The sequence below is a fragment of the Mizuhopecten yessoensis genome, unplaced genomic scaffold (assembly GCF_002113885.1).
Source record: "Mizuhopecten yessoensis strain PY_sf001 unplaced genomic scaffold, ASM211388v2 scaffold10323, whole genome shotgun sequence".
NCBI classification, from domain to species: domain Eukaryota; kingdom Metazoa; phylum Mollusca; class Bivalvia; order Pectinida; family Pectinidae; genus Mizuhopecten; species Mizuhopecten yessoensis.
The window spans coordinates 239,605-264,922 of record NW_018408489.1 but is presented as its reverse complement, the minus strand read 5'-3'; the positions used below and the strand labels follow the sequence as shown (position 1 = coordinate 264,922).

Below are 25,318 nucleotides of genomic sequence, written 5' to 3'. Positions count from 1 at the left end.
CTGGAAGCATATGTGCATTCATTTCTTTACACTCAGCAATTGTATCTATGGTTATAGGGTGGGGATCTCAACTGTTTCAGCCCCACCATTTGTACAATTTGAATCCTTGCCTCCCATGAATGCTTCCGACCAAATATGATCAATATCCATGGCATAGATCTACAGAGGTCGTTTATAGCAATATAGCCGAATTGTCCCCTTTTGGCCCCAGCCCTCAGCCCCCCTGGGGGGTAAGCCCCACCATTTGTACAATTCTGAATCACCACCACCTAGGGATGCTTCCAGTCAAATATGGTTGATATCCATCCCTTAGTTCAAGAGAAGTCGCTTAAAGCAATATAGCCAAATTGACCCCTTTTTGCCCCGCCCCTCAGCCCAACCATTTGTACAATTTTGAATCCCCACCATCAGTCAAATTAAGTTGAATTCCAATCAGTGGTTAACAAGAAGTCGTTTAAAAAATATGTTGATGCACGGACGGACGACGGACGGACGGCACGGTATGGCATAAGCTCACCTTGGTCCTTCGGACCCGGTATAATCTGAGGTCCAGGGTTTGAACCCCGGTCTAGCCAGGCTGTATTTTTACACTCAGAACATGTCATCTGTATTACTTCTCATAAAAGTCACGCAAAGTACGATATTTTCTTTTCAGAAATGATTAATCAATGCTATAGTCCTACCGGAGAAAACAGTTTCGAGTACTTAGTTTCTATTTTTGGCAGTGGTACAAGGATCTTAATTGAAAAGAAATAAACCCCAACGTAGTCAGTTTCGACTGTTAATTATTATAATTATATTCATGACGGCGTACTTGTATATGGCAGCATGAACGCAGTTGGCAACAAGATTATTTTTTATGAAGAATGTGTTCGTTACCAACTGCGTTCATGCTGCGGTAAGAAAATCAATCCTCTAACAATCATTTCTGTTAAATGTTTTGATAGTCCCGTAGAATAGGTCGTTACCCTACAAGAAATAGTTGTAATTTAAGTCTAAGTATAACAATGCATACATGATAATCTATCATCACAAATTTGATATTCTTTTTCTCCCATAACATGCTAAGTGTGATGCTACCTGCTGATGCTATTTAACACCTACAAATTACCCCAAAAATACTAAGTGATAAAACCTACACCAGTTATGGAAGGAAAAATCGTGACCCTCAGACAAAGTTACCAGCAGTGAGGCCAATCTGCAAAAATGTTCTTATCAAAAGTAGTAAATAAATGAGATCCCATCGATAGGGCAAGTCAAAGAGGCCAATTCTGGTAGTACATGCATATTTGTATCCAAAGCTGCATGCTCAGCAAAGGCAAAAAGGGTCATGGGATGGGGTTCTAAACCATTTCCATTCTATGACTCCTTGATCCGAGACCCAGTGAGCGGGGGCGGAACCTGAGGTCAGTCCTGTTTGCATATCTCTATTCCGTGCAAAGCAAATGTACCAATGGTTATAGGATGGAATCTCAACCGTTTCCATTTTGTGGTCCAGAAACTACACACTGCTATCCCGATACAACGAACCAGAGCAGGCACAAATAACAGTCAAATTTATCAAGTTAAGGAGGGCTAGTCAAGGTGATGAGAAAATTTACTTAGACATTAGACTTTATTTCAGTTTATTTATCGATCACTTTAATGACTGAGCGAAAATGACTTCGCTGAAGGTATCTGATGAGTCGTCATTTAACTTTTTACACCGTTTCATTTTCGGTAATATTTGCACTTGTGTCATCATAAAACGTCTTCTGTTCTTTCTTTAACTATTTCACAGCTAGTAATGATTGGTGACATCTACTGAAGACATTGTTGGGCTTAAAAAACAGGGGGTCGAGCACAAATGAATGCGGAGTTGTTCCGATTGCCCCCCTCCCGAGGGTGGTCAGTCCCTACATTTGTACTATTTTGAATCCCCATCTTTTGCGAATGCTTACAACCAAATATGGTTGATGTCCATCTCTTAGTTCCTTCGGAGTAGGCTTTGAAGCAATATGACAAACTTGCCCCTTCGTGGCCCAGCCCCCAAGTCCGAGAAAGGGGGTTAGTTGCTGTATTGCTTTAAATGAGATTTCTCCTCTACTTGATAACATACAATATATCGCAATTCCGACTGAAGGGCGATTTTAACACTAGGCACACATGGACTTAAGATTTTATCGACAAAGGGTGAATATTTCACTGGGCTTATTTTTCCCAGTATATAATATACTTTCGTACTGGTAACGGTAAACTTTACATCACGACTGTACACGGAAAACTTTCGCCAATAAAATGTTCGCCCTTCACAGATAAAACCCTTATTCGCTCCTTCTCACGTAATTACCTTATATAGTCTATAGCGTAGTATTGTTCGCTGTCATGATAAATATGCCCTTGTTGCAGAGGGTTAACAGGTGAAAATATTGTGGCAAAAATTTTCGGATGCAATGACGATGAAAACGGAGATAAGTTTTGAATAGAATTGGCAAATAGAGGATTTTCCCAAAAAATGCAATGGCTTTGTCTAAGTCGTCGTGTATAAAGTTACCGTTATCGGAAATAGGAGGAATATGTTTTGTTTTTTTTTGCTTGAGTTAGACATAAGACAATTAACAATCTTCCACCATTCTTTGCTACTGGTATAAGTATGGTTAAGCTTCGTACATAATTTGTTAAAATAATCACGTTTGGATTTACGAATGACATTTATACACATGTTACGAGCTTTCCTAAAATTCGACCGGTCGTCAGTATTCTGTGACTGTTTGGCTTTGCGGTGTATATACTTACGTTTACGAATCAATTTTCTAATTGCACTATTCATCCAAGCAGCATCATTCGCTCTTACAATTATATCTTTATTAGGTATGCACTCATTTGCAATTGTAAGTAAATAACGTGTAAATTGCTCTGTACTTTTGTCTATGTTATTAATGTCGAAAGTGCTGTCCCAGTCAACTTTAGAAAGTCTGTCACGATATTCGTCGAAGTTGCCGAGGTCATATAGCCATACCTTACGTTTAAAACTGGATTTTAGGGGTTTTGAAATGTTAAGAGTGCCATACACGGGACAATGAATTCTAATAGGCTGATCGAGGAAATGTTCACCGGCATGACACATGTTTACTAAAGAAGGATCACTTGCGCAAATTATATCTAAAAGGGAGGAAAACGATTCAGTGAAGAAAGTAGGACTGACAACGCTTTGTGTAAGATTTACAGTATATAGTAAATTACGTAGGTGTAGACAGTGATTAGTGTCACTTAGTAAATTTGCATTGAAGTCACCAGTTACAGTTATATTAGAGATTCCGGTACTGAATGCAAGATCTATAGAATTGGCAATGTGATCCCAGGAAGAAACTGTTGCATCGGGGGGCCTGTAGATAGTCCCATATAAAATGGACCTTCCAGAAATATTTAGCTGCAACCATACACACTCGACTGAGGGTAACTCTAGGTCGGGTCGACGTTTAGAGGAAATTTCATTGCTTACATATACTGCCACTCCTCCTCCTTGCCTATTGGGTCTGCAGTAACAATAAGGGGGTGCAAAACCAGGAAAGTTAAAATCAGAAGTTATCTCGTCAGGACTAAGCCACGTTTCGGTAAAGGACAGGATAGTTATATTATGTAGTCCACTAAAAAGGATATCAAGTTTTTGTTTCAAACTTTGGACATTCAGGTGCACAAAAGAATAGTTGGCGTCATTAAATAAAGTTGAAAAATAAGAAGAACATGATGAAACCGAGGATAGATCTGATTCAGACTCATTTGGCCCAGGGTTACTGTCAACATCACCAGAGAGAAGGAGCAAAAATCTAATTATTAACAAAGTGATACATAGCTTGGTAGAGAGAGATACAACACTCTTAAAGGGACATCACGTGAAAAGGCGTTTTTTTTAATGAATGTATGCATTGTATGCACTTCCACTTATGTTACCTCGCTATCCCCATATTCATAGTCCGTTCCAAATGTCCAGTTTGACCACTTGAATTGTTCGGGAAAGCCCTGCTAAAAATAGCGCCGATAACGTCACCTTACTAAGTATAGTACACAAGAGATGCGAGCGAGATGAAACGGTTTTCAAAGGGGCCCCAAGAGAGGGGCCGTCAGGCAACTGCAACTTCTTACCGCACTATGAAACCAAGTTATATGATTTCTGAGTCCGTATTCAAACTTATTGAACAGTAATTATTCATCATTAGAAGTAAATTGCACACTCGCCAATGTTCATAATTTAAATGTATATAGCTTTTAAACATAAATTTGTTGCCAATAAAGTTAAACAAGGGATGGGGCACACGTTTTTACAATTTATCACAGCCTTCTCCCGTCATCCATTTACAATTAAATGTCAACAATGATAATAGGCATAAACATAAAGTGGATATATTTAAATATATATTGAATTTAGTACCGGAATGTGGCCGGTACAGATGGTACGGGGCCAAACACCTTCCCTACACAAAGGGACAAACCTTTCTGATTTTTTTTATATATTGCCGCGGCAAGGGAGGCCGGTTATTCATATTAGTACTAATTTAAATCTTGCATGTAAAAACAAAAATAATCGTTTAATTCAGCAATATAATTCAATCATACCATTTTATTGAACCCGGTAATATTATAAATTTTGTAAATCCACGGACTTGGATAACACGTATCTCGGTGACCCATAAAATACGCCGTGGGCCATCACAACAGTTATCCCTTGGAGGGCCTCATGGCAAAAATCAAACTAACCAGTCACTTATCCCTTCCTTTCGCATAAACCACGGTATAATTATAGAAACACAAATTAAACTCTCTACAATACATGCCCATTAACATATTAAACTAAGTTCATCTGCGTTCAAACTCAGACAAAGATACTAGCGAGCTTAATAGGTTTAGATATGTATTCATAACATAAACAGCCCTAGCATTTCTGTCGATTCCATTTCAGCTTAACCGGCAAGGGAGGCCGGTTATTCATATTAGTACTAATTTAAATCTTGCATGTAAAAACAAAAATAATCGTTTAATTCAGCAATATAATTAAATCATACCATTTTATTGAACCCGGTAATATTATAAATTTTGTAAATCCACGGACTTGGATAACACGTATCTCGGTGACCCATAAAATAAGCCGTGGGCCATCACAACAGTTATCCCTTGGAGGGCCTCATGGCAAAAATCAAACTAACCAGTCACTTATCCCTTCCTTTCGCATAAACCACGGTATAATTATAGAAACACAAATTAAACTCTCTACAATACATGCCCATTAACATATTAAACTAAGTTCATCTGCGTTCAAACTCAGACAAAGATACTAGCGAGCTTAATAGGTTTAGATATGTATTCATAACATAAACAGCCCTAGCATTTCTGTCGATTCCATTTCAGCTTAACCGGCAAGGGAGGCCGGTTATTCATATTAGTACTAATTTAAATCTTGCATGTAAAAACAAAAATAATCGTTTAATTCAGCAATATAATTGAATCATACCATTTTATTGAACCCGGTAATTTTATAAATTTTGTAAATCCACGGACTTGGATAACACGTATCTCGGTGACCCATAAAATACGCCGTTGGCCATCACAACAGTTATCCCTTGGAGGGCCTCATGGCAAAAATCAAACTAACCAGTCACTTATCCCTTCCTTTCGCATAAACCACTGTATAATTATAGAAACGCAAATTAAACTCTCTCCAATACATGCCCATTAACATATTAAACTAAGTTCATCTGCGTTCAAACTCAGACAAAGATACTAGCGAGCTTAATAGGTTTAGATATGTATTCATAACATAAACAGCCCTAGCATTTCTGTCGATTCCATTTCAGCTTAACCGGCTAACCGCTACGGCAGTTATTTTCTCCTTTGAATACTGCCCACCTGCAATAACGATACCTTAACGTACTCCTTGCGCTATCTTTTGACCATTTGGCAACTTTTCGTTTCGTAGCTGACACGGTACAACACTTTTCTTTCGCTTACTTCACACGGCCAGTCATTTTGTTTACAAAGAAATGGTGTGCTATGCGCATGCGCTAGTAGAGGGAAATCCCTGAACAAAACGTTGGTCAGACAGGTAGAAATACCGATGATTATCTTAGATTTAATCATTTTTATGAATCTATTTCAGCCAAATCCGATCGTTATGCTCCATAAGGAGTCTCACTTCATATGTTTATGTAATATTTGAAGAAAGGACAAAAAATAAAGTTACTTCACCGTGATGCCCCTTTAACTTCATTAGGTACATTCATATCAGTAAAAAGTGTTTGTAACTTAATTGGAGTAAGAAGGACATTCACCAATAGCGGTAATACATATAGTATAAATAGCACAAATAAGCATAGCTCCACACATACATGTATAGTTACAAAATACAGAATAACAACGATTGTAAAAAAGGCCTACTCCGGATACAATACAAATTAGGGCAGATCGGCATTTAAGTTACAAAGGATAATCTTTGGAGAAACATGAGAAATCGCATGCGGATAGGATGCATAGTGAACCATTTCGTACTAAGACGAACAGAGTTTTGAGTAGGAAAGTATAATGCAGTGTAGTATTTGAGGAAACGTCTATTTATAATAGGGTGAACGTTGTGAAGGGAAGGGGTCGTGCTAAAAATGAAAAGTAAAGTAGTCAAAAGGTTGGAGAACATGATGAACAATAGATGGACCAGGAGGATAGAAACATGTACTTGGCATAAGATAATGGAGGAGAACGCTAGGAGAATATATACATACATCCGTACATACATCTAGAATAAGGACATATATCGCAGTATAATAATAAAGTGATGTTTACCTCAATATAATAAAGTTTAAAAAGATATAGATTCACACAAAAGAAAAGACGTTTCAAGAGATTTAATTTATACTCCAAACGAGATTCGCGAAACAAGACATGACTAACACCCATTAGCTAGTCGGTACTATTGCAAACTTAAAGGAGCGTTGACAGAAAATGAAGCCAAGTGACCCGAAATGCATGGATGGGCAATAGCAATAAATGTTCAGAGCAGTGTCGCGGCAGGGCATATGTAAAATGAAAATGAAATCGAAATGTTTCGCAGATCACCCTTGAGACAGGGGCCAGTTCACTCGACATTTTAAAGTACATACATACATACATACATATCACCTACATACTAACATACATACATACATACATACATACACAGCCACCCTCACACACACACACACACACATATATATATATATATATATATATTTATATTTTTTATCGGGTATAAGATATATATTTATATTAGATATGTTTAAGTATCATTATCGCTTACCAGCTTCAGCAGCAACTGCTGATGAACGCACTGTCGTCACAGAGGATTGTACCTCAGCAATGTATACAGCCTAGTCCCATGAGCAATAGTATACCCGACTCTGATATAGACCGTATTGCCAAAGCTGTGCGCAGCTTGATGATGGAAGACATAAACGTTATCGACCAAAATCATATTGCTCCTTTGACTGATCGTGTGAATTCCCTCGAATCTGAAAATGAAAAACTCAGACACCAAATTGACGAGGTTGAGCAATATGGCCGGCGGTCATTAGTAAGATTTCCAGGTTTCCCTGAAAAGGATCGAGAAAACATTACTGATACCGTGCTTCAGGCTACTGCCGCATGTGGGATAAATCTGGGTCCGGACGACGTTGAAAGTTCTCATCGTGTAGGGAAACCTCGTCCCAACCAATCCCAGCCACGTCAAATCATCACGCGTCTTCGCTCGGTTGACACCAAATTCCTCCTGCTGAAATCTGCCAAAAACTTTAGAAAAAATGAACTTTAAACATATATCTGTAAATGAAGATCTTACACAGCTCCGCAGCCAACTCGCCTATCTCGCTCGACAGGCTGTAAAAAAATGGCTATGCCTCTCAGACCTGAACTACCAACGGAAAAATATTGGTTAAAGATCGTAATGAGCGCGTCCATCTAATAAAACGAGAACGAGAACGAGAACGAGACCTCACTGCATTCGGCCATGATATGCACACTTGACTAATGACTATGACATGAAATTGTTATATCAATGTAGCGAGTAGGCCCTTCTGGTCTGCAGTACACACGGACTTTAGTGTACATCGCTACAGTACAGTTTCCATTTATACTACAGTCGTATATTATCTCCATGCAGTGTTTGTTTTGCTATCAGTTATAAAATGACTTTCATAGCTATGAAATATGATTTTAAACAAAAACGTGCTATTCTGATTCATTGTACTTACAGCTACCTAACACCAGTGATCCTCCGTTACCATGTTGATGTATTTACGTTAGGTATACTAGGTATCTATACTGTGTATGTATGTACATTTGTATGTATGTATATATATATATATATAGTTTAGTGCGATTCTGCCCCGATCATGTAATTGCATTTTTTTTTATCAAATATACCTTATACCCGATAAGGATACATTAAATATATACAATGACTATATAAATATAAATAAGTCCGATCCTGCCCCGTTTCTGTCCGTTCCTGTAAATCGTCGCCCGTTTCTGTCCGTTCCTGTAAAGTGTCGCCCGTTCCTGTCCGATCCATATCAATACAATACTCTTAATTCCTTGCAAGTCTTTTATCGAATATATCTTATACCCGATAACAAATATATGATACTATAAATGTAGGTATCATAAGTATAATATCGACATAAATGTATATATATAATTTAGTCCGATTCTGCCTCGATCATGTAATTGCAATCCTTTTATCAAATATACCTTATACCCGATAAGGATAATCAAATATATACAATAAATATATATAAATAAGTCCGATCCTGCCCCGTTTCTGTCCGTTCCTGTAAATCGTCGCCCGTTTCTGTCCGTTCCTGTAAATTGTCGCCCGTTCCTGCCCGATCCATATCAATTCAATACTCCTAATTCCTTGCAATTCTTTTATCAAATATATCTTATACCCGATACAAAATATATGATACTACAAATGTAGGTATCATAAGTAATATCGACATAAATGTATTTATATAATTTAGTCCGATTCTGCCCCGATCATGAAATTGCAATCCTTTTATCAAATATATCTTATACCCGATAATGATACTTAAACATATCTAATATATATATCTTATACCCGATAAAACAATATAATAATATAAATATATATATATATATACAATTTAGTCCGATTCTGCCCCGATCATGTAATTGCATATACTTTTTTTTATCAAATATACCTTATACCCGATAAGGATAATTAAATATATACAATAAATATATATAAATAAGTCCGAACCTGCCCCGATCTTGTAATTGCAATCCTTTTATCAAATATATCTTATACCCGATAATGATACTTAAATGTATCTAGTATATATATTCATTAATGAGACGCTATCTCTGTCTTTTGTTCTATTTTTTATATTCATTAATGTATATAATAATTAATAGATTTCTGCCCGTTCCTGCCCGTTCCTGCACGTTTCTGCCCGTTTTTGCGCGTTCCTGCCCGTTCCTGCCCGTTCCTGTAAATCGTCGAACCCCTTTAAACTGTTGAATCCGGTTTCTTTACAAACATAAAACCGATAGTAATTATGAAGTAGGTTATCTCCCTTAGACTAACACATAACTGTACTAATAGTCCTTAGAAGATCACTTCCATGATATTGAATAACCATCATAATCTAGTTTCTATGTATTCTGCTGTCTATCTAGCGGATGTAGATAGAATCGACTGGTCACAGTCAACGTTGCTATCTCGGAGAATTCAGTCCTGACGACTGGTAACTGTCGTTCTCACTGTTTTCAGTACCCCCACCCATGTCCTGTATTTTATCTAAACTAAAATCTAGACACTCTACGTTCGTACTTATTTATTGTAAAGTCTCCCACTAGTTAGTTTTAAAAATCAACTACCTATGTACAACTAATTTTACACTTCATGTAACTTCCCAGTCAACCTGTCATGAGGAGGTCTACATAGCATACCCGTACCACCTGTATAGTTACTGAGGATACCAAACCCTGGGTCTACCTTTAGATACTCTATCTGTCTGACAATGTCCCTTCCTATCTAGTATCAACATCAGTGTCGAACACAAACATACCCGTACCACCTGTATAGTTACGGAGGATACCAAACCCTGGGTCTACCTATAGCTACTCTATCTGTCTGACAATGTCCCTTCCTATCTAGTATCAACATCAGTGTCGAACACAAGCACATCTACTAGTATTTTGTAGCGTAACGGATCAGACATAACGGTACCAATTATAGTCATCGCTATCAGTCCTGTCAAAAGCATGACTATCATTAGTTGGATGAGCGTAGCATGGTGGTGTTTTATCGTAATTAGGCTAGTATCCTCACGTGAATTTTTTTCCAATAACGAGACATCCTTCAAGTCATGTTCTCCCTCAAAACTTTGACTATAGTCTATTTGAATTTTAAAGTTGTTTGGGAGTTTATTTTCAGGATGCTCACCTAACTCTGTGTATTTCAAACTCTCAACATTAGTTACCGTATCCACAGTACTAATTACCGCATCTGGATCTGTACAAACACCTCCTGATGGTGCTATGTCAATAACAGAGAGTATTACCTTAACACTGACTGTTATGTATCTTTCTGCTTAACTGAACTTTTTTCTGAGAGGTTACTAAGATTTCGTTTTGAAGCTGAATTTCACTCTCATATTTCACTAAGAAATCAATCCCTAGTAAACCTGATAGGTTATCTACAGCTGACACTACAAAGGTTTGTTCAAACTTATATGGTCCCATTTCAAAAACTTAAGGAATATATCCCTTAACATCAAGTTGGTTTCCATTTGCTGTTATGAGATTTGGTCCAAATCCCTGTAGCGACTGTTGGTCTAATCCCAATTTTACAAACTCCCTATAGGAGAGAACAGAAACAGGAGACCCAGTATCTACCAGCATCCTACACGTTACATTGTGCACCTGCACATCTGTATACAGATAACCTATGCCTGAAGATACATTATGTGAACTTAGTCGAAACTGGGTTTTCTCCCCTTTGTTTAACTCTGTTTTAGGCCTAGATATACATATTGTGTGTATTGTATCCTGATAGACTGGTATCTCGGCCACAACCCTAGCCTTCTTTAGTTTTCTGACCTACTTAGTTTTTCTTCTAAGTCCCTTAAATTATTAAGTCTGGTACATTCCCTCATATAATGATCCTCTTCTTTAAAAAACAAACAAGCCCCCTTTTTGTCTGAAGTCCTGTTTTTACTATCTTTCCTTCCTTTTCTAGGTTCCGCTAACTTGTTGTCCAGTAGCTTACTTATTTGCTCTATTGTTAATATCTGACTCCCTTAGCTATCAGATTGGGTTATGGAACAGACTTTTTCAGAGGTTTCCACGTGTTTCTGTGGACTACTCCCTGCTACAGCCTCGTACTCTACAGCGGAGGAAATAGCCTCTTCTGGTGTTTAAGGATGGCTAAATGCTACCTTCTTTTTCATCTCAAAGTTATTTAGACCGTTTATGAACTGATCTGTTACTTGACACTCTAGGTAATGACAGGGTAAACCTGGGTAAGCTAGTAATGATGTTCTTCGTAGAGAATACCCAAAGTCTGGAGCTGACTCGCCTTTACTCTGCTTTTGTTCCCTCATTGTACACCTATGTGCCACACTCATTTCCTTAGAATTGAATCTCTAAGTGAGACATTGTCTAATTGAGTTATAATCAGATAACTGCCCTACCGTTAGATTGCTTAACAGCTTTTGGGCTGTGTCCCTTAAACTCATACTTAATTGTTGGGATTTTTCTGTGTCCGTCCAAGCATTCCAGGCAGCTACCTGTTTAAAGTGAACAAGATAGTCTTGCCAGTCACTGCTAGTACCGTTAAATGTATCTGGATGTTTTTCTCTTCTATGCACCCTCAATCCTGACAAATTTTGATTAGATAGAACGTTTATGCTCTGAGGAGTGTCAGTAATCTGTCCATCTAACTCCCTGTGGCTATCATTGATACTTGAAATTTGTGGGATGGTGTGTGAGGCAGGTGCTGCCCCCGACACCTTACGTCTGACCTGTCTCCTATTTTTATGTCTAACCAAATGTGGTTCATTATCCTCAGTATCCCCCTCATACTGTTCTGACCTTTCCCTCTCAGTACTATAAACTTTCTGTTTAATCGCGGGTTTAACATCCTCCCCTTTTTCCTGTCTTAACTTTCATAGTTTTAGGGGTAAAATGTACAGCAGACTGTCTTAACCTTCTTCTTACTACCACCCTTTTTATTTCATCCTCTGTATTTTCATCTTCCTCTGTTTCTGAGCTGGGTGGCGATTCTAAGGTAACTACCTCCCTACTACCCACACCTTTACGCTTAGGAAACGATATGATATCTTGACTGAGGATAAATGGCTCTAAATCATTTTCTGGAGCCCTCTTTGGTGTTGATGTAAATCTATCTGAAGGTGTTTGTACTACAGTCTCTACAAACTCTTCCTCCCAAACAGATTTAGTAATATCCGACTCACTGGAGTATTTATTAGTCTCCATGTTCACCAAAAGTGTCTATATATACCTGACTAATTGTAAAACCACAATTGTTAAACCCTTTTTAGTCGTATACCAAACTACACTTTTTAAACAATCACCAAGCAATATAAATTCTCCTTCTTACGTCTATCCATAGGAGCCTGAAGTTCTGTCAATAATGAATAATAATAGTAATACAAAAAAAATACCCCTAATATGCTTAAAAAATAGACAGGAGTGCAACGGCAGATTTACCCCTCTTCGTTTTCAACGAAGTTTTCTCGCCCATAACTGAAAAATTCCACAGAAACCAAAACTCCTATGCAGTCTAGGATGACTACTAATGTACACTACAGATCGTTTTGTGGAACAACATGCTTGCTGACCTGTTACATAGCCCGTTTTTTAGAATTCTCCTTTCAGCGCCCACTGACACGGAATCCATGCGGTGAATCCGTTTCCGGTCGTACGGAGTGAATATACAGGTAATTATTGTAATATGTTTTCTACTCGAAATTAAATATAAACCAACAATAGTAGGTACTTTTAACTTTTTTTAAAAATAACTGCACATTCAATTTAATTAACAAATGTACATTAGAGTTGTGTATCATTCTATTTAGAAACATTATTAATCAGGGGCAGATAACTCTAATACCCGTTTAGTTCCGTTGCGGGAAATTCAAATTTCAAAGTATCGGGAAGATTTTAAAACATTTCAGAAGCCGTCAACATGAGTGACAAGCATCTTGATGTTGCCTTGTGGTATGTTTTTAACTGAAAAGTAGAATTAGACCATGAAATGGGAAACAGTTTTTAAAAAAAACGAGAAAACATAGCGTTTTTCAGTCAATAATTTATTTAGCAGATCAGTTCTGTGACTGGAGTACTTTACATTTCTGATATTTCTATTTGTTACTCTTGTTAATATTATAAACATTATATTTGACTCCTATGGAGTTACAGTGCCCACTGCTCAGTGAAAAAAAAATCAAAAAGAAAGAGTACACTATATTTTACAGAATATATTAAAATAAAGACAGGAAGGGGTTATATGTGGTAGATACATATTCAACCAAATCTGACATAGTTTATAGTTATGTTAGGCAGTTGAACAACCTGATAATCTCATCAAGCATAAAATATCATTTGTGATCCTTTTATGACTGGTGTATTTGTAACAAAAAAAACCCAGAAAAGACATATATGTAGAGCCAATACTCAACTACAACCAATGTCGCATCAATACAAAATCTTAATACAAATTTATATTCAATCATGCATGGACCCCCATTCTTGTTTAGCCCATAACTGTGATTTTCATTCAACCTTTGACCTAAACTGGACACAGTAGAATCTATGAGTTTACAAAAAAAACAAAGAAATATAAATGACATGTATTTCTTACACTTAATTCTTTTTACTTTTTTTCCCCCTGCCTTTTCCCTTGCCTTTCCCCTTAAAGCAGTTTGGACAATACCACTTAGCATTTTTTCTTTTCAAGAAAGTTTCAGTTCCTTCAATGTCAACACATTTATAGTGACACCAGCAATTGCACGTGTCACAGGCAATGCTCTCATCCCCAATCTCTGCCGGATCCCAGTCACAAATTTCATTACATAAATGACAAATGTATGATGCCTGTTCTGTATTTATTTCCTCAAGTTTTTGTTTTTTGGGATTTTTTTTCTCGCCAAGAGCAGTGAGTTTGACCCTAAACGCTTGTTTTTTCTTCCTTGGCACAGTTGCTTTAAAGTTTTTCAAGGCCTCTGCTATGGACACTTTCAAGAAATATTCTGTAATGTCTTTGTACAGCTCCATAACTAAATTCAAGAATATTTCATCTTCCATTTGTGTGTCATCGATTTCCCCAAACAAATCTATCCATTTGTCGAGAAGAAGGTCACTGGCATCAACTGCAGACCTACAATTCAGGTGAATGTTGTCAAAATGCAGATGAAATTGAGCCACGGTTATTGTGCTTTGCACCACATCATGGAGTTTAATGAAGAAATTAAACACATCATCACTGACAACATATAATCCATGTGACAACCCTTGTTTGAAATCTATCTCTGCCATGCTGGGTTCTGAATCGTCAACTTCACTCTCATTTATTCTGAAGGTTTTCAGCATTCGTTGTTTCCTGTAGTCCAATTTCCTACTTATTTTGCTCTTGGCTGTGCATTGACTTAGTTTTGATACAACCGACTTTTGCAGCCTTGTCCCAATTTTGTTAACACATGCACCAGCAATATATCTAATTTTTCCTTTGGCAGCTTGTGAAAGTTGAGGAGGTGGGGTCTCCTGATGCAGTTCCTCTTCCTGTGTTTGTTGCACTTTTTTGGCCTCATTTTCAATTAGTTTGTCCATGAGCCAGAAAGCCAGTTTGGAAGAGAGCTTGTTGTTTTCTTTTGTAATTGTGTCCACAGAAAAGAGTGTTTTGATGCTGGTGATGTGGTTGTCACTCACTAAGAAATTGTTCAGTTGATCGAAAGCTGTGGTCCACTTCTGTCTTGTTTTTGGACTTTCTTTTAAGATGTCAGTAATTATTTCATAAATCCAGTTCATGTGACCTTTTAATTTCTTGATTACATCTGATTGAATATTGTACGTGAATTTAGCATCTTTGTTGTGAAGGAAAAACTCTTCCAGGCTAAATGGGGATTCAACTGTTGATTTTGGTGTTGCTTCTGCAGGTAACTCAGATGGACCTGGTTCCTCTGGATCAGTCTCATAGGTCTGTGACGAGCTGGGTTCAGTGTCCAGAGGTAATAGATCCTCACACACAATATCAGCCCAACAACAGTCATCTACGCGGTTTTGGAATTGTTCTACATTATCGTAAAAGTCATAAACACACTGAGGATGTTTGAGGTTGGCTGCTTTTTTGTTAAAGTTCCTGATACACAACCCAGTTTTGTTTCTAGCTCTGCCAACAGCAACACCCATCTGTCCCGGTGCAAAAAAAGAATAACAGTCAATTTCAAGTTTTTCTATTGTCTGACCTTGGGCTCTATGAACTGTCAACGCAAATGCCAGCATGAGTGGAATTTGTCTTCGCGACGCCAACGATTTTTGCTGTTGTGCATCAAAAACATCAAATCTTACAGGACTCACTGTGATCATTCGTCCATGGAAATCAATAATAGGTAGATTTTCCTTCGATATACTGTGGACTTTTCCTCTCATTCCATTGAATAGACCGTTTCCAATATTTTTCAAAAGAATGACTGGAGCACATATCTTTACAGTCAGTGTTTTAGGAACCGCATTTCCTCGTAAAAGCTTCAGATAACCTGAAAGAATACATATATATACATGAATATAAAATGATCAGGAAAAAATGAAATCAACAAAACTTAAACAAGAGACCCAGGGGACCTGTATCTGTCACCTGAACACATATAACTGGAGGTAAAAACAAATAGGCTAAGGATGTTCAAATTAGCCCTTTGTCTTTATTTTTTTCAATAATCACTATATTCCAGCTTACTATTGTTGCTAAAAAACACATTTAAATACTTTAGACCTTTATAGATGTTTTACAAAATGTTCAAAACTTTTCACATGGTTATCCACTTCAAACTATTATTTGATATTTGAAGATCAATAATTTGAGAAACTTCACCCCAGGAAGGTACTGGTAATTAAGTACAAACCTTCATCTTTGGCTTTGAACACATGCATTTCTCCTTCCATATCCTCCAACATTTCTTGGTTCACAAAGCTGGCATCAAAGTTTGTTCCAAAAAGCTCACAATTTCTGTATGATCATCACCAGGGTCCAGGGGTCTGTCAAGACTTTTCATCAGCTGCAGTGTTTCAGCTGATGGAGAACCGTTACATAACTCATTTACAGCTTTGATTAAGTCTTCCTCATGTTGTCTCATTACCTGTGAACAAATGAACAAAGGAATTACAAAATCATCTATGCAAGCTAAGAAGCCATTAGCTTTAACATTTACCTTGTAAATACATGTACATACTTGCATGCTTCGTCACTATAACATGCATTACAGGGATCATTTTCCATGTATTAATTTAAGAGAAGCGGCCTGCCATGCAACCTGGCTACCTTCCACTCATAAACTAATCAATTAATGTCCTTAGCTGCTCTCAGAAGAGGTTGTTGGGTGTATCAATAAAATGGAATACTGTGGCATTGAATATGGTTCAAGGCTTATTTCTTAAAAAAGAAGAAGAAATATAGCACTATATCAAACCAAGCTATTTGCCATATATAATATTGCCAAAATGCGAAATATAATGACTAGGCATTTTTGTTTGAGTATTTCACAAGATATGACCCCATGACCTTAAAATATGGTTCAAGGTCATTTGTTTCCAATAAGACCTTTTTGGGGGGTTTTCTTTGCAAGTTTTCAGTTTTGTAGTACATGTATATGCTATATAACAAATTCAAGAATCCTCAGATAGCTGATGTGTGAAAAGATTTTTATAGATTGATACTTCCTACAAAATTTGGTTGAAGTTGGCTTCATAGTTTTTGAGGAGAAATGGTTAAAATAAAGTTTCAGACAGATGATGGATGGCAATAGATTGCAAAAGCTCACTTGGGCTTTGGTGAAGTAAAAATGTATAACAAAATTACACATACCTTGGGTAAGTTAATATGATGATGAAATGTTTGCTGGAAAATCTCACTTTCGAAACAGTATTTCCCTTCATCCCCTAATCTGTAGTTTGGAACAGGAGGAAGTTGCTTAAAATCCCCAGACACTAAAACCTGAAAAATATTATAAATGAAAAATTACAATATTGAAACAAAATATTAAAAAGTTGCTTTCATTAAGGGGTTATTTACAAATTTGATAATAAAACATACAGGAAGGACCTTTGAGCCCACCATTGTAAATTAATCATTAGTACTATGTAAATTTGATATTATCGCTTATCTGTTGGATGGAGTTATGTCAACAGTATTAAAATAATGTATTATTGTAACAATTCATCACAATAGTTGTTTAAGTATGAATGGACAGACAGACCACACATAGAGGGAGATTTGATGATGGCGGGACAAAAATGCATATTGGTAATATTTGTAGACATGATTTTGACAAACAAATTACCAGTCATGGCTCATTTTTGCTAGAGAAATAATTACCTGAATACCCCCGAAGGCTTGATTATTTTTCTTAACAAGCCGACATACAGACTCCACCATGTTGAAAATTTTGGCTGACAACATGCTTATTTCATCAATGATTAAGCATTTGGTGATCTGTATCCGTTTTTTGGCTTCTGAGTAGCTGTCGTCATTGTCAAATAACTCTTGAAGTTTTTCAATGGAGTGTCTCCCATCTAAAATCCCGGCCCAGTGGTGTAAGGTTGTTGCATTGGATCCTAGATGGAGACTGGCCATTCCCGTTGTTGCAGTTACAGCAACATTTTTGCTGTCTTCTTTTTGGATAATCTCTTGTAAAATCTTCCTATAACACAAATATAAACAAAACATTAGATATCCAAATTTTGTGAATTTCTCCTGAATTCGATCTCTATCATATAACAATACATTCCTCTTAATATCATATGTCATTTATCAGAAGAAAATGTGATATAAAACAAACAAAATGTGCCATTAACAGAATACTTTTTTACCAATTATTATTCCGGCCTTCATCGAAACTCGAAAGTATGCTGTTTGAATTTATTATACATATTATAAATTATTTTCTCTACAGGTTGGCAATTCACTTCCAACGAACAGATGACAGCAAAAAGTTTGTGCGGCTGAATCGGATGTATGATGTGTGTACGCAATTCTACAGAGATAACAACGTCTGTCCACCAACTCAAGTACTGCTATCAAGACTAGTTCAAGTCATCTTTGATGTGAAGTCAACATTTTTGTACGAGAAAGGAAAACGACACATTATTTTCACATCTATAATGGAGCGTCCAAGAAGTGTTGAAAAAGTGGTTTTACCAGATTTTTGTGAAATGTCTCAAACAAACAATAACTTTGTGGAAGTCAAGTGTCCCTTTAACACCATTATAAATGGAAGCCTGCAGTATTGTATTCTTTCTTTAGGAGAAACTGCAAAAATTACTATACGTAATAAAGTTTTCAGCATGGGCTATCGTTTGAATTTTGACCAGGAAACTATTAATGGTTTTGTTTTACTTGCCCAAACTGTGTCTATGTGCCAAGGATCATACATCAGTGAACAACGCCCCTGTGATGTCATAAAGGAAACTTGGAGCTATGTTCATGATGAAAACTCCATGAAAACCATCTACAGGTCAAAGTCATGCAGAGTGATTTTACCATTGTGTGCAAAAAATGAACACTGTGAAAGATGCATAAATTATGAAGTTATTAGTAGATCAAGAAAGCGGAAAAAGATGGAAAACAACATGAATGATTCCAAAACCGATAAAAAGGCAAAAGTCACTCCAAGTGATCCTAATAATTTAAACAAAAATGGACATGAACAGAATGACTTGGATGAATCCAATATGACATGTATCAACCTCTCTGAACCTGATCATAATGACATGGTGAAAATTATTGAAAACATATCTTCATCAGAAACAACACCAGAACATCTCAAAGTCTTATTACTAGCCCAACTNAACCAGGTACAGTACACTATGCGTATTGCGCTACAATGTATATAGCTGTAAAGACCTACCTGTATATTTCCAAAGATTTCATACTTCACTTCGAAAAGCATACAGTAAAAAGTATAATTTATTTTCACAAATGTAAAATTACATATATTTTTATGCTTTTTTCAGTTCAGGTAGTGTTAAAATGATATTTTAAATGCAAACGATTTTTTTTTGTCTTTTAGAACGAAAATCATGTCAAAATAGCTCTAAAACCCTATTTCAGATGGGTTGATGGAGCTGGTATTGGCGTCTGCTTGATTATATTTACCAAATTACTAGGTAGTAAACACAGGAGCCTGAAGTTCTTTCAAAAATTAATAATATTAAACAGAAATAGAAAAAAATACCTAGCATATTATAGTATTTTTGTATTACTGTTATTATTAATTTTTGACAGAACTTCAGGCTCCTATGGTAGTAAAGCGGACGTAAAACCACTCAAGCAAACAAACAAACAAATGGTATAGGTCTTTACAACTATATAGCTCAATCGGCAGTGTAATGGGCCTGATAAGCATTGACAGTTTCCCTGCAAAAAGCATTGACAGATTTCCCTCCAAAAAACATGTGCCTGTTATTTTCTCACATACAAATTAAACTAACTCGCATTTATTATTCATGTGTCTGATCTTNTAATTCTACTTTTCAGTTAAAAACATACCACAAGGCAACATCAAGATGCTTGTCACTCATGTTGACGGCTTCTGAAATGTTTTAAAATCTTCCCGATACTTTGAAATTTGAATTTCCCGCAACGGAACTAAACGGGTATTAGAGTTATCTGCCCCTGATTAATAATGTTTCTAAATAGAATGATACACAACTCTAATGTACATTTGTTAATTAAATTGAATGTGCAGTTATTTTTAAAAAAAGTTAAAAGTACCTACTATTGTTGGTTTATATTTAATTTCGAGTAGAAAACATATTACAATAATTACCTGTATATTCACTCCGTACGACCGGAAACGGATTCACCGCATGGATTCCGTGTCAGTGGGCGCTGAAAGGAGAATTCTAAAAAACGGGCTATGTAACAGGTCAGCAAGCATGTTGTTCCACAAAACGATCTGTAGTGTACATTAGTAGTCATCCTAGACTGCATAGGAGTTTTGGTTTCTGTGGAATTTTTCAGTTTTGGGCGAGAAAACTTCGTTGAAAACGAAGAGGGGTAAATCTGCCGTTGCACTCCTGTCTATTTTTTAAGCATATTAGGGGTATTTTTTGTGTATTACTATTATTATTCATTATTGACAGAACTTCAGGCTCCTATGGTCTATCACAAACCTGAAGGGCTAATAATTCAATAATTTAAAAAGAAAACCGGTGTAGTATGGTAATATGAAGGCCATGGTGAAATGAACCGCGGTTCATATTTACCATTATGGTAATATGAACCACCCCATGGTGAAATGAACGATTGCTATTCTGACAACTTTTTTTCAATTCTTTTTCTTAAAATTTACTTCAATTTGATGTATTCTATCTGAAATGACAAAAATTAAGTCAGGGGTAAAACAAATTAGGGTGGGGCAGGGGCGCTTCACTTTACCATAATGGTGAAATGAAGGGTTTCAGCATTTTTTTCTATTTGACTTTTTTAAACCAAATCTGTTTTACTTTACATCAGTTTGATGTCCTGAATATAAAAATCACAGAAATTAAGTCTGGGGTAGAGAAAATCAGGGTGGGGCAGGGGCCCTTCACTTTACCATAATGGTGAAATGAAAGATTTTAGCAATTTTGATTTATTTAATTTTTTTAAACCAAATCTGGTTTAGATTACAACAGTTTGATGTCCTGAATATGAAAATCACAGTAATTAGGTCTTGGGTAGAGATATTTAGGGTGGGGCAAGGGACCTTCACTTTACCATAATGGTGAAATGAAGGGTTTTAGCATATATTGTTTTCTATTTGACTTTTTTAAACCAATTCTGGTTTAGATTACATCAGTTTGATGTCCTGAATATGAAAATCACAAAAATTAAGTCTGGGGTAGAAAAAATCAGAGTGGAGTAGGGGCGCTTCACTTTACCATAATGGTGAAATGAAGGGTTTTAGCATTTTTTTCTATTTGACTTTTTAAACCAAAACTGTTTTACTTCACATCAGTTTTATGTCTTGAATATGAAAATCACAAAATTATGTCTGGGGTAGAGAAAATCAGGGTGGGGCAGGGGCCCTGCACTTTACCATATTGGTGAAATTAAGGATTTTAACAATTTTGATTTATTTGACTTTTTTAAACCAAATCTGTTTTACTTTACATTAGTGTGATGTCCTGAATATGAAAATAAAAAAATAAATATCTCTAGGGTAGAGAAAATCAGGGTGGGGCAGGGGCCCTTAACTTTACCATAATGGTAAAATGTCAATCTGATGTAGAATTCAAGGTCAGGAATGTTTGGTAAATATTGACATAAAATAAACACAAAGTTAAAACCAAAACAGTCTGATGAATTATTTATTGAATATATTATATTATGATATTCGCTCATCATAAAAGTAATGATTGTCTGACAAATTCTAAGATAGAAATAACAAAACAAAAACAAACTCTTTCACACTTATACTTTGATATTTATTCTAGAATAAATATAAATTCACACAAAACAACACTTATACTTTGATATTTATTCTAAAATAAATATAAATTCACACAAAACAACACTTATACTTTGGTATTCATTCTACAACAAATATAAATTCACACAAAACAACACTTATACTTTGATATTTAGTCTAGAATAAATATAAATTCAAACAAAACAACACTTATACTTTGGTGTTCATTCTACAATAAATATAAATTCATACAAAACAACACTTATACTTTGGTGTTCATTCTACAATAAATATAAATTCATACAAAACAACACTTATACTTTGGTATTCATTCTACAACAAATATAAATTCACACAAAACAACACTTATACTTGGTATTCATTCTACAATAAATATAAATTCACACAAAACAACACGTATACTTTGGTATTCATTCGACAATAAATATTAATACAAAAAAAAAAGTTTTCATCCCTTTGACATACAAATACACAGATTCCTGTACAAGGATTTTTCTACAAGGGGCTATAACGCTGTTAAAAAAAGGTTGGAATGTAGAAATACTACTTCCTAGATGCACAATGTCAACTATTGTTATAATCGACCCAGTATCTTAGGAGAAGCTGTATGGACGATTAGACCAGAGTTTTTAGAAGAGTTGTCAGGACAATAGTTTTTCAACAAAGGGCAACAACTCCATAAAAAGGGGTCTGAATGATTTTTTTGTTATCAGATTTAGACACATTCACAATTCAGCATGGATCAGTCGTTCTCTTACAAAAACTCTGTAGTTGTTAACATGACATTGTCTTATCACCAACGGATTTCTCCTTGCAAAAACTGCAGCTGCATTCTGAAATAATTCAAGAGTGAATTAATATAACAATTTAACTGATATAATATATACAAATTATTCTATGTAGATATGTAAGACCAATTTAACTTAAGCTGCAGGAGATTAAGATTTCACAGCATTTTGCTTCTCAGAACAACATTAAAACAAATATATGAACATATTGTAGCTATAGAAATTGATAAGTATCATAATTATTATAATCTTTAAATCAAATGTTTCCCTAAATATAAAATTGTACTTTGAATCTTTTTCATTATATTAACTTAACTTGTGTCCAGTTTTCCAATAAAAACAGTTGGTATTTAAGTACTTTTTATTTTTCACTTAGTTCCACTTAAGTTTATGTCGTACCATCATGACAAAGACTACACATGAATGACCGTCGTCTTGCCTCGAGCAAGGAGACTCCATCAAAGTGCACTCCTGTGGTGCCATTCCAAGAGCTTGACCACGAGCAATGAGGAATTGCCTAAATTTATGAAACTATGTATTAGCTAATCATTTTATTTCTGTCTTAACAAATAAATAAAACATTGCTTTTAAATGAAAATTATTATTAGTTAAAAGAAAAAAAAGTATACAGAAAAGAAAGTATGAACATATAGACATGTGTATATTTTTGAAAGACAGGTGAATATATCTAAATATTTTATGAAAACAAAACGAGTGAAAACAGGAAATGCATTTACCAAAGAAGTTAAAACATAACTGATGCATCAAAAATTGTAGTCATGACATTTGCAGAGACCAAAAATATCAATGAGATGACAAAACAGTACTTCAAAGACACTTAATCATGCGGGACATTAATTTTATAATGGAATTGCTATCACTGGTGTTCAATCTTAAGAAAATAGTTCAAAACAACACATCTTATTCTAAGAAATTATGAATCTTTTTAAACATTATAATAATAATTTCCATGCTGATGCCATGGAAATTTAATTACTTACCTCCAATGTTTTGCAAACATGTTTGATCTCTCAATACTATGTAGCGAATCATAGATGTACAGTTCCTGTTGTTTGGGTTTGGCGATCATAAGGAACCAGTGGTCCTTATGACATACAGGCAGGAGTATAGTCTCGTAAATATGGAATTGAACATGATATAAATAAATTTGGTTTAGTTTTTAAAAAAACTTATTTTAAGCTATCATTATGAAATATTGTATACAAAACTTGAAGATTATGAACTAGGAATTGTGGGTTGGTGCTTTGTTTAAATATATGTGAGCTAAAAATAAAACTTACTGATTTTGTGATGATAAATATAAAGAAATTAGTTTTAGAGTGGCTTCAGCTCTATTGGTCTTCATCTTTTTTCTTTTCTTTTTTTGTGAAGGAACTTAAAGAAAAATCTCAGAATCTCTTTGCTGTTCTTTTCTATAAATAAATGTCACATGACTATTTAAGTGGTACTCAAGCCCTTATTTCACGTTTGTACGGTAATTTCTTTTCATTAAAGCACCATTTGAACTTGTTAATTGAAACTTCACCTTATGGAATGTCCATGTTTGGTAGTCATTGTGGCTCCATTTGGTTGCCAGGAAGCAGGGCAGAATGAGGCTTTCATGGTTGTTCTCCTGTTTCTGTTCCCAACTTAGAACTGCCAAGAAGGAGTGTATCACCCGAACAAAAAGGATTGAGAGTTCATCCGTTTTTATTATTTGGAAAATGAAATAAGAGTGTCATATTTGATCTAGGAATGAAATAAGATTGTCATATTTGGTCTAGGAATTGTATAAAAATCATGAAATACTGTTGCATTGTTTTTATCAAATAATAAATTACAGTATTAAATATGGTATTAATTGTTTAATCCTGAGATAATTCAGCCATTAAGTAAGATATCAAAGTAAAACAGGAATATCTGATATTTGAAGACCACGGTTGTAATCAAAAGGTTGAAACTATATGAGTTATGAAATAAAGTAATCCATTTTTAATAGATAGGTTCGATTACACATTTTTATGTTGTGTTTTTCTTAAATTCATTTGTAAATCAAAGTGAAAAAGGTTATTAAGAAATCCATTAAATTATGAAAATGTGCATTATATTATTTGTGTAATGTGTTTGTTTAATTTTAAAACATGTTCAGACAGATTTACAACTCCTCAATAGATTTATCAATTGATATGTATATCTGTGTATTAATGAAAACCGTTCAAACCATTAAAATAAAGAATAATAGTACTTTTCACTCGGTATGGTGGTCACCTACACTATGTGCTTATGGGACCAAATGTGATTATTATTTAAGCAAAAAGCATGTATTTTAGCAAACTGATTACAACTTTATGAGTGATTTGATCTACGCATGGAGATTTTATCATTATATTTGGTTTTCAAATTACAATCTTTCATGTCACATTTGTTCTTACCTGGCCATTGACCCATTTCCTTGGTGCTAAGGTTTTGAAATCTTCCTTTGTTAGCTGCGTAGTCCCTATTCCTAACCGTCCACGGGTCAATCTCGATAGAAGTGGCATTTTTCGTTTTAGCTTTGGTGTAGTTAAAGGCAGTGTTTTAAGTGTATCTATGACCGAATCTGGATCTGACTTTTGATTGAGGCACTCAAGCACAACTGAAGAAGCAACCATCAGTCCTGGCACCACATCATATGGGCTGATAATAGCAAATCCCAAGAGGACAGGTGTGTCCAGTTTCTTTCAAGACTATCACCACGATAGTCTTGAAAGAAACTGGACACACCTGTCCTCTTGGGATTGTTGCTGATGTTTCAAATAC

The 25,318-nt window shown here is 35.6% G+C and overlaps 3 protein-coding genes across 3 annotated transcripts; all 3 read right to left on the bottom strand.

The window, feature by feature from the left end:
* Window positions 1–13,219: 13,219 nt before the first annotated feature.
* On the bottom strand, window positions 13,220–18,194 carry LOC110460113. The gene is made up of 5 exons (XM_021512838.1): window positions 17,633–18,194; window positions 17,123–17,251; window positions 16,164–16,397; window positions 14,196–15,800; window positions 13,220–13,278 (listed from the first exon to the last, which is right to left on the bottom strand). The coding sequence occupies exons 3-5, from the start codon at window positions 16,213–16,215 to the stop codon at window positions 13,220–13,222; spliced, it is 1,716 nt and encodes a 571-aa protein (XP_021368513.1). The 5' UTR covers window positions 16,216–16,397; window positions 17,123–17,251; window positions 17,633–18,194.
* On the bottom strand, window positions 16,224–19,836 carry LOC110460112 (ATP-dependent DNA helicase pfh1-like). The gene is made up of 4 exons (XM_021512837.1): window positions 19,805–19,836; window positions 17,633–17,957; window positions 17,123–17,251; window positions 16,224–16,397 (listed from the first exon to the last, which is right to left on the bottom strand). The coding sequence occupies exons 1-4, from the start codon at window positions 19,834–19,836 to the stop codon at window positions 16,224–16,226; spliced, it is 660 nt and encodes a 219-aa protein (XP_021368512.1).
* A 2,231-nt stretch (window positions 19,837–22,067) lies between these two features.
* On the bottom strand, window positions 22,068–23,666 carry LOC110460111. Its single transcript, XM_021512836.1, has 3 exons — window positions 23,521–23,666; window positions 22,919–23,036; window positions 22,068–22,564 (listed from the first exon to the last, which is right to left on the bottom strand). The coding sequence occupies exons 1-3, from the start codon at window positions 23,607–23,609 to the stop codon at window positions 22,457–22,459; spliced, it is 315 nt and encodes a 104-aa protein (XP_021368511.1). The 5' UTR covers window positions 23,610–23,666; the 3' UTR covers window positions 22,068–22,456.
* Between the last annotated feature and the right edge of the window lie 1,652 nt (window positions 23,667–25,318).

Excerpts from the sequence above, each read along its gene's own strand:
- LOC110460113 (XM_021512838.1), bottom strand. The coding sequence starts at position 16,215 with ATGTTGGAGGATATGGAAGGAGAAATGCATGTGTTCAAAGCCAAAGAT. Across the intron at positions 15,801-16,163 it reads GTTCAAAGCCAAAGATGAAG|GTTATCTGAAGCTTTTACGA; the intron begins GTTTGTACTTAA and ends GTATTCTTTCAG. Across the intron at positions 13,279-14,195 it reads GGTCAAACTCACTGCTCTTG|TTAAAAACATACCACAAGGC; the intron begins GCGAGAAAAAAA and ends TCTACTTTTCAG.
- LOC110460112 (XM_021512837.1), bottom strand. The coding sequence starts at position 19,836 with ATGAGTGACAAGCATCTTGATGTTGCCTTGTG. Across the intron at positions 17,252-17,632 it reads AAGCCTTCGGGGGTATTCAG|GTTTTAGTGTCTGGGGATTT; the intron begins GTAATTATTTCT and ends AATATTTTTCAG. Across the intron at positions 16,398-17,122 it reads ATCATATTAACTTACCCAAG|GTAATGAGACAACATGAGGA; the intron begins GTATGTGTAATT and ends ATTTGTTCACAG.
- LOC110460111 (XM_021512836.1), bottom strand. The coding sequence starts at position 23,609 with ATGATCGCCAAACCCAAACAACAGGAACTGTACATCTATGATTCGCTA. Across the intron at positions 23,037-23,520 it reads ATGTTTGCAAAACATTGGAG|GCAATTCCTCATTGCTCGTG; the intron begins GTAAGTAATTAA and ends TCATAAATTTAG. Across the intron at positions 22,565-22,918 it reads GTGTAGTCTTTGTCATGATG|AATGCAGCTGCAGTTTTTGC; the intron begins GTACGACATAAA and ends GAATTATTTCAG.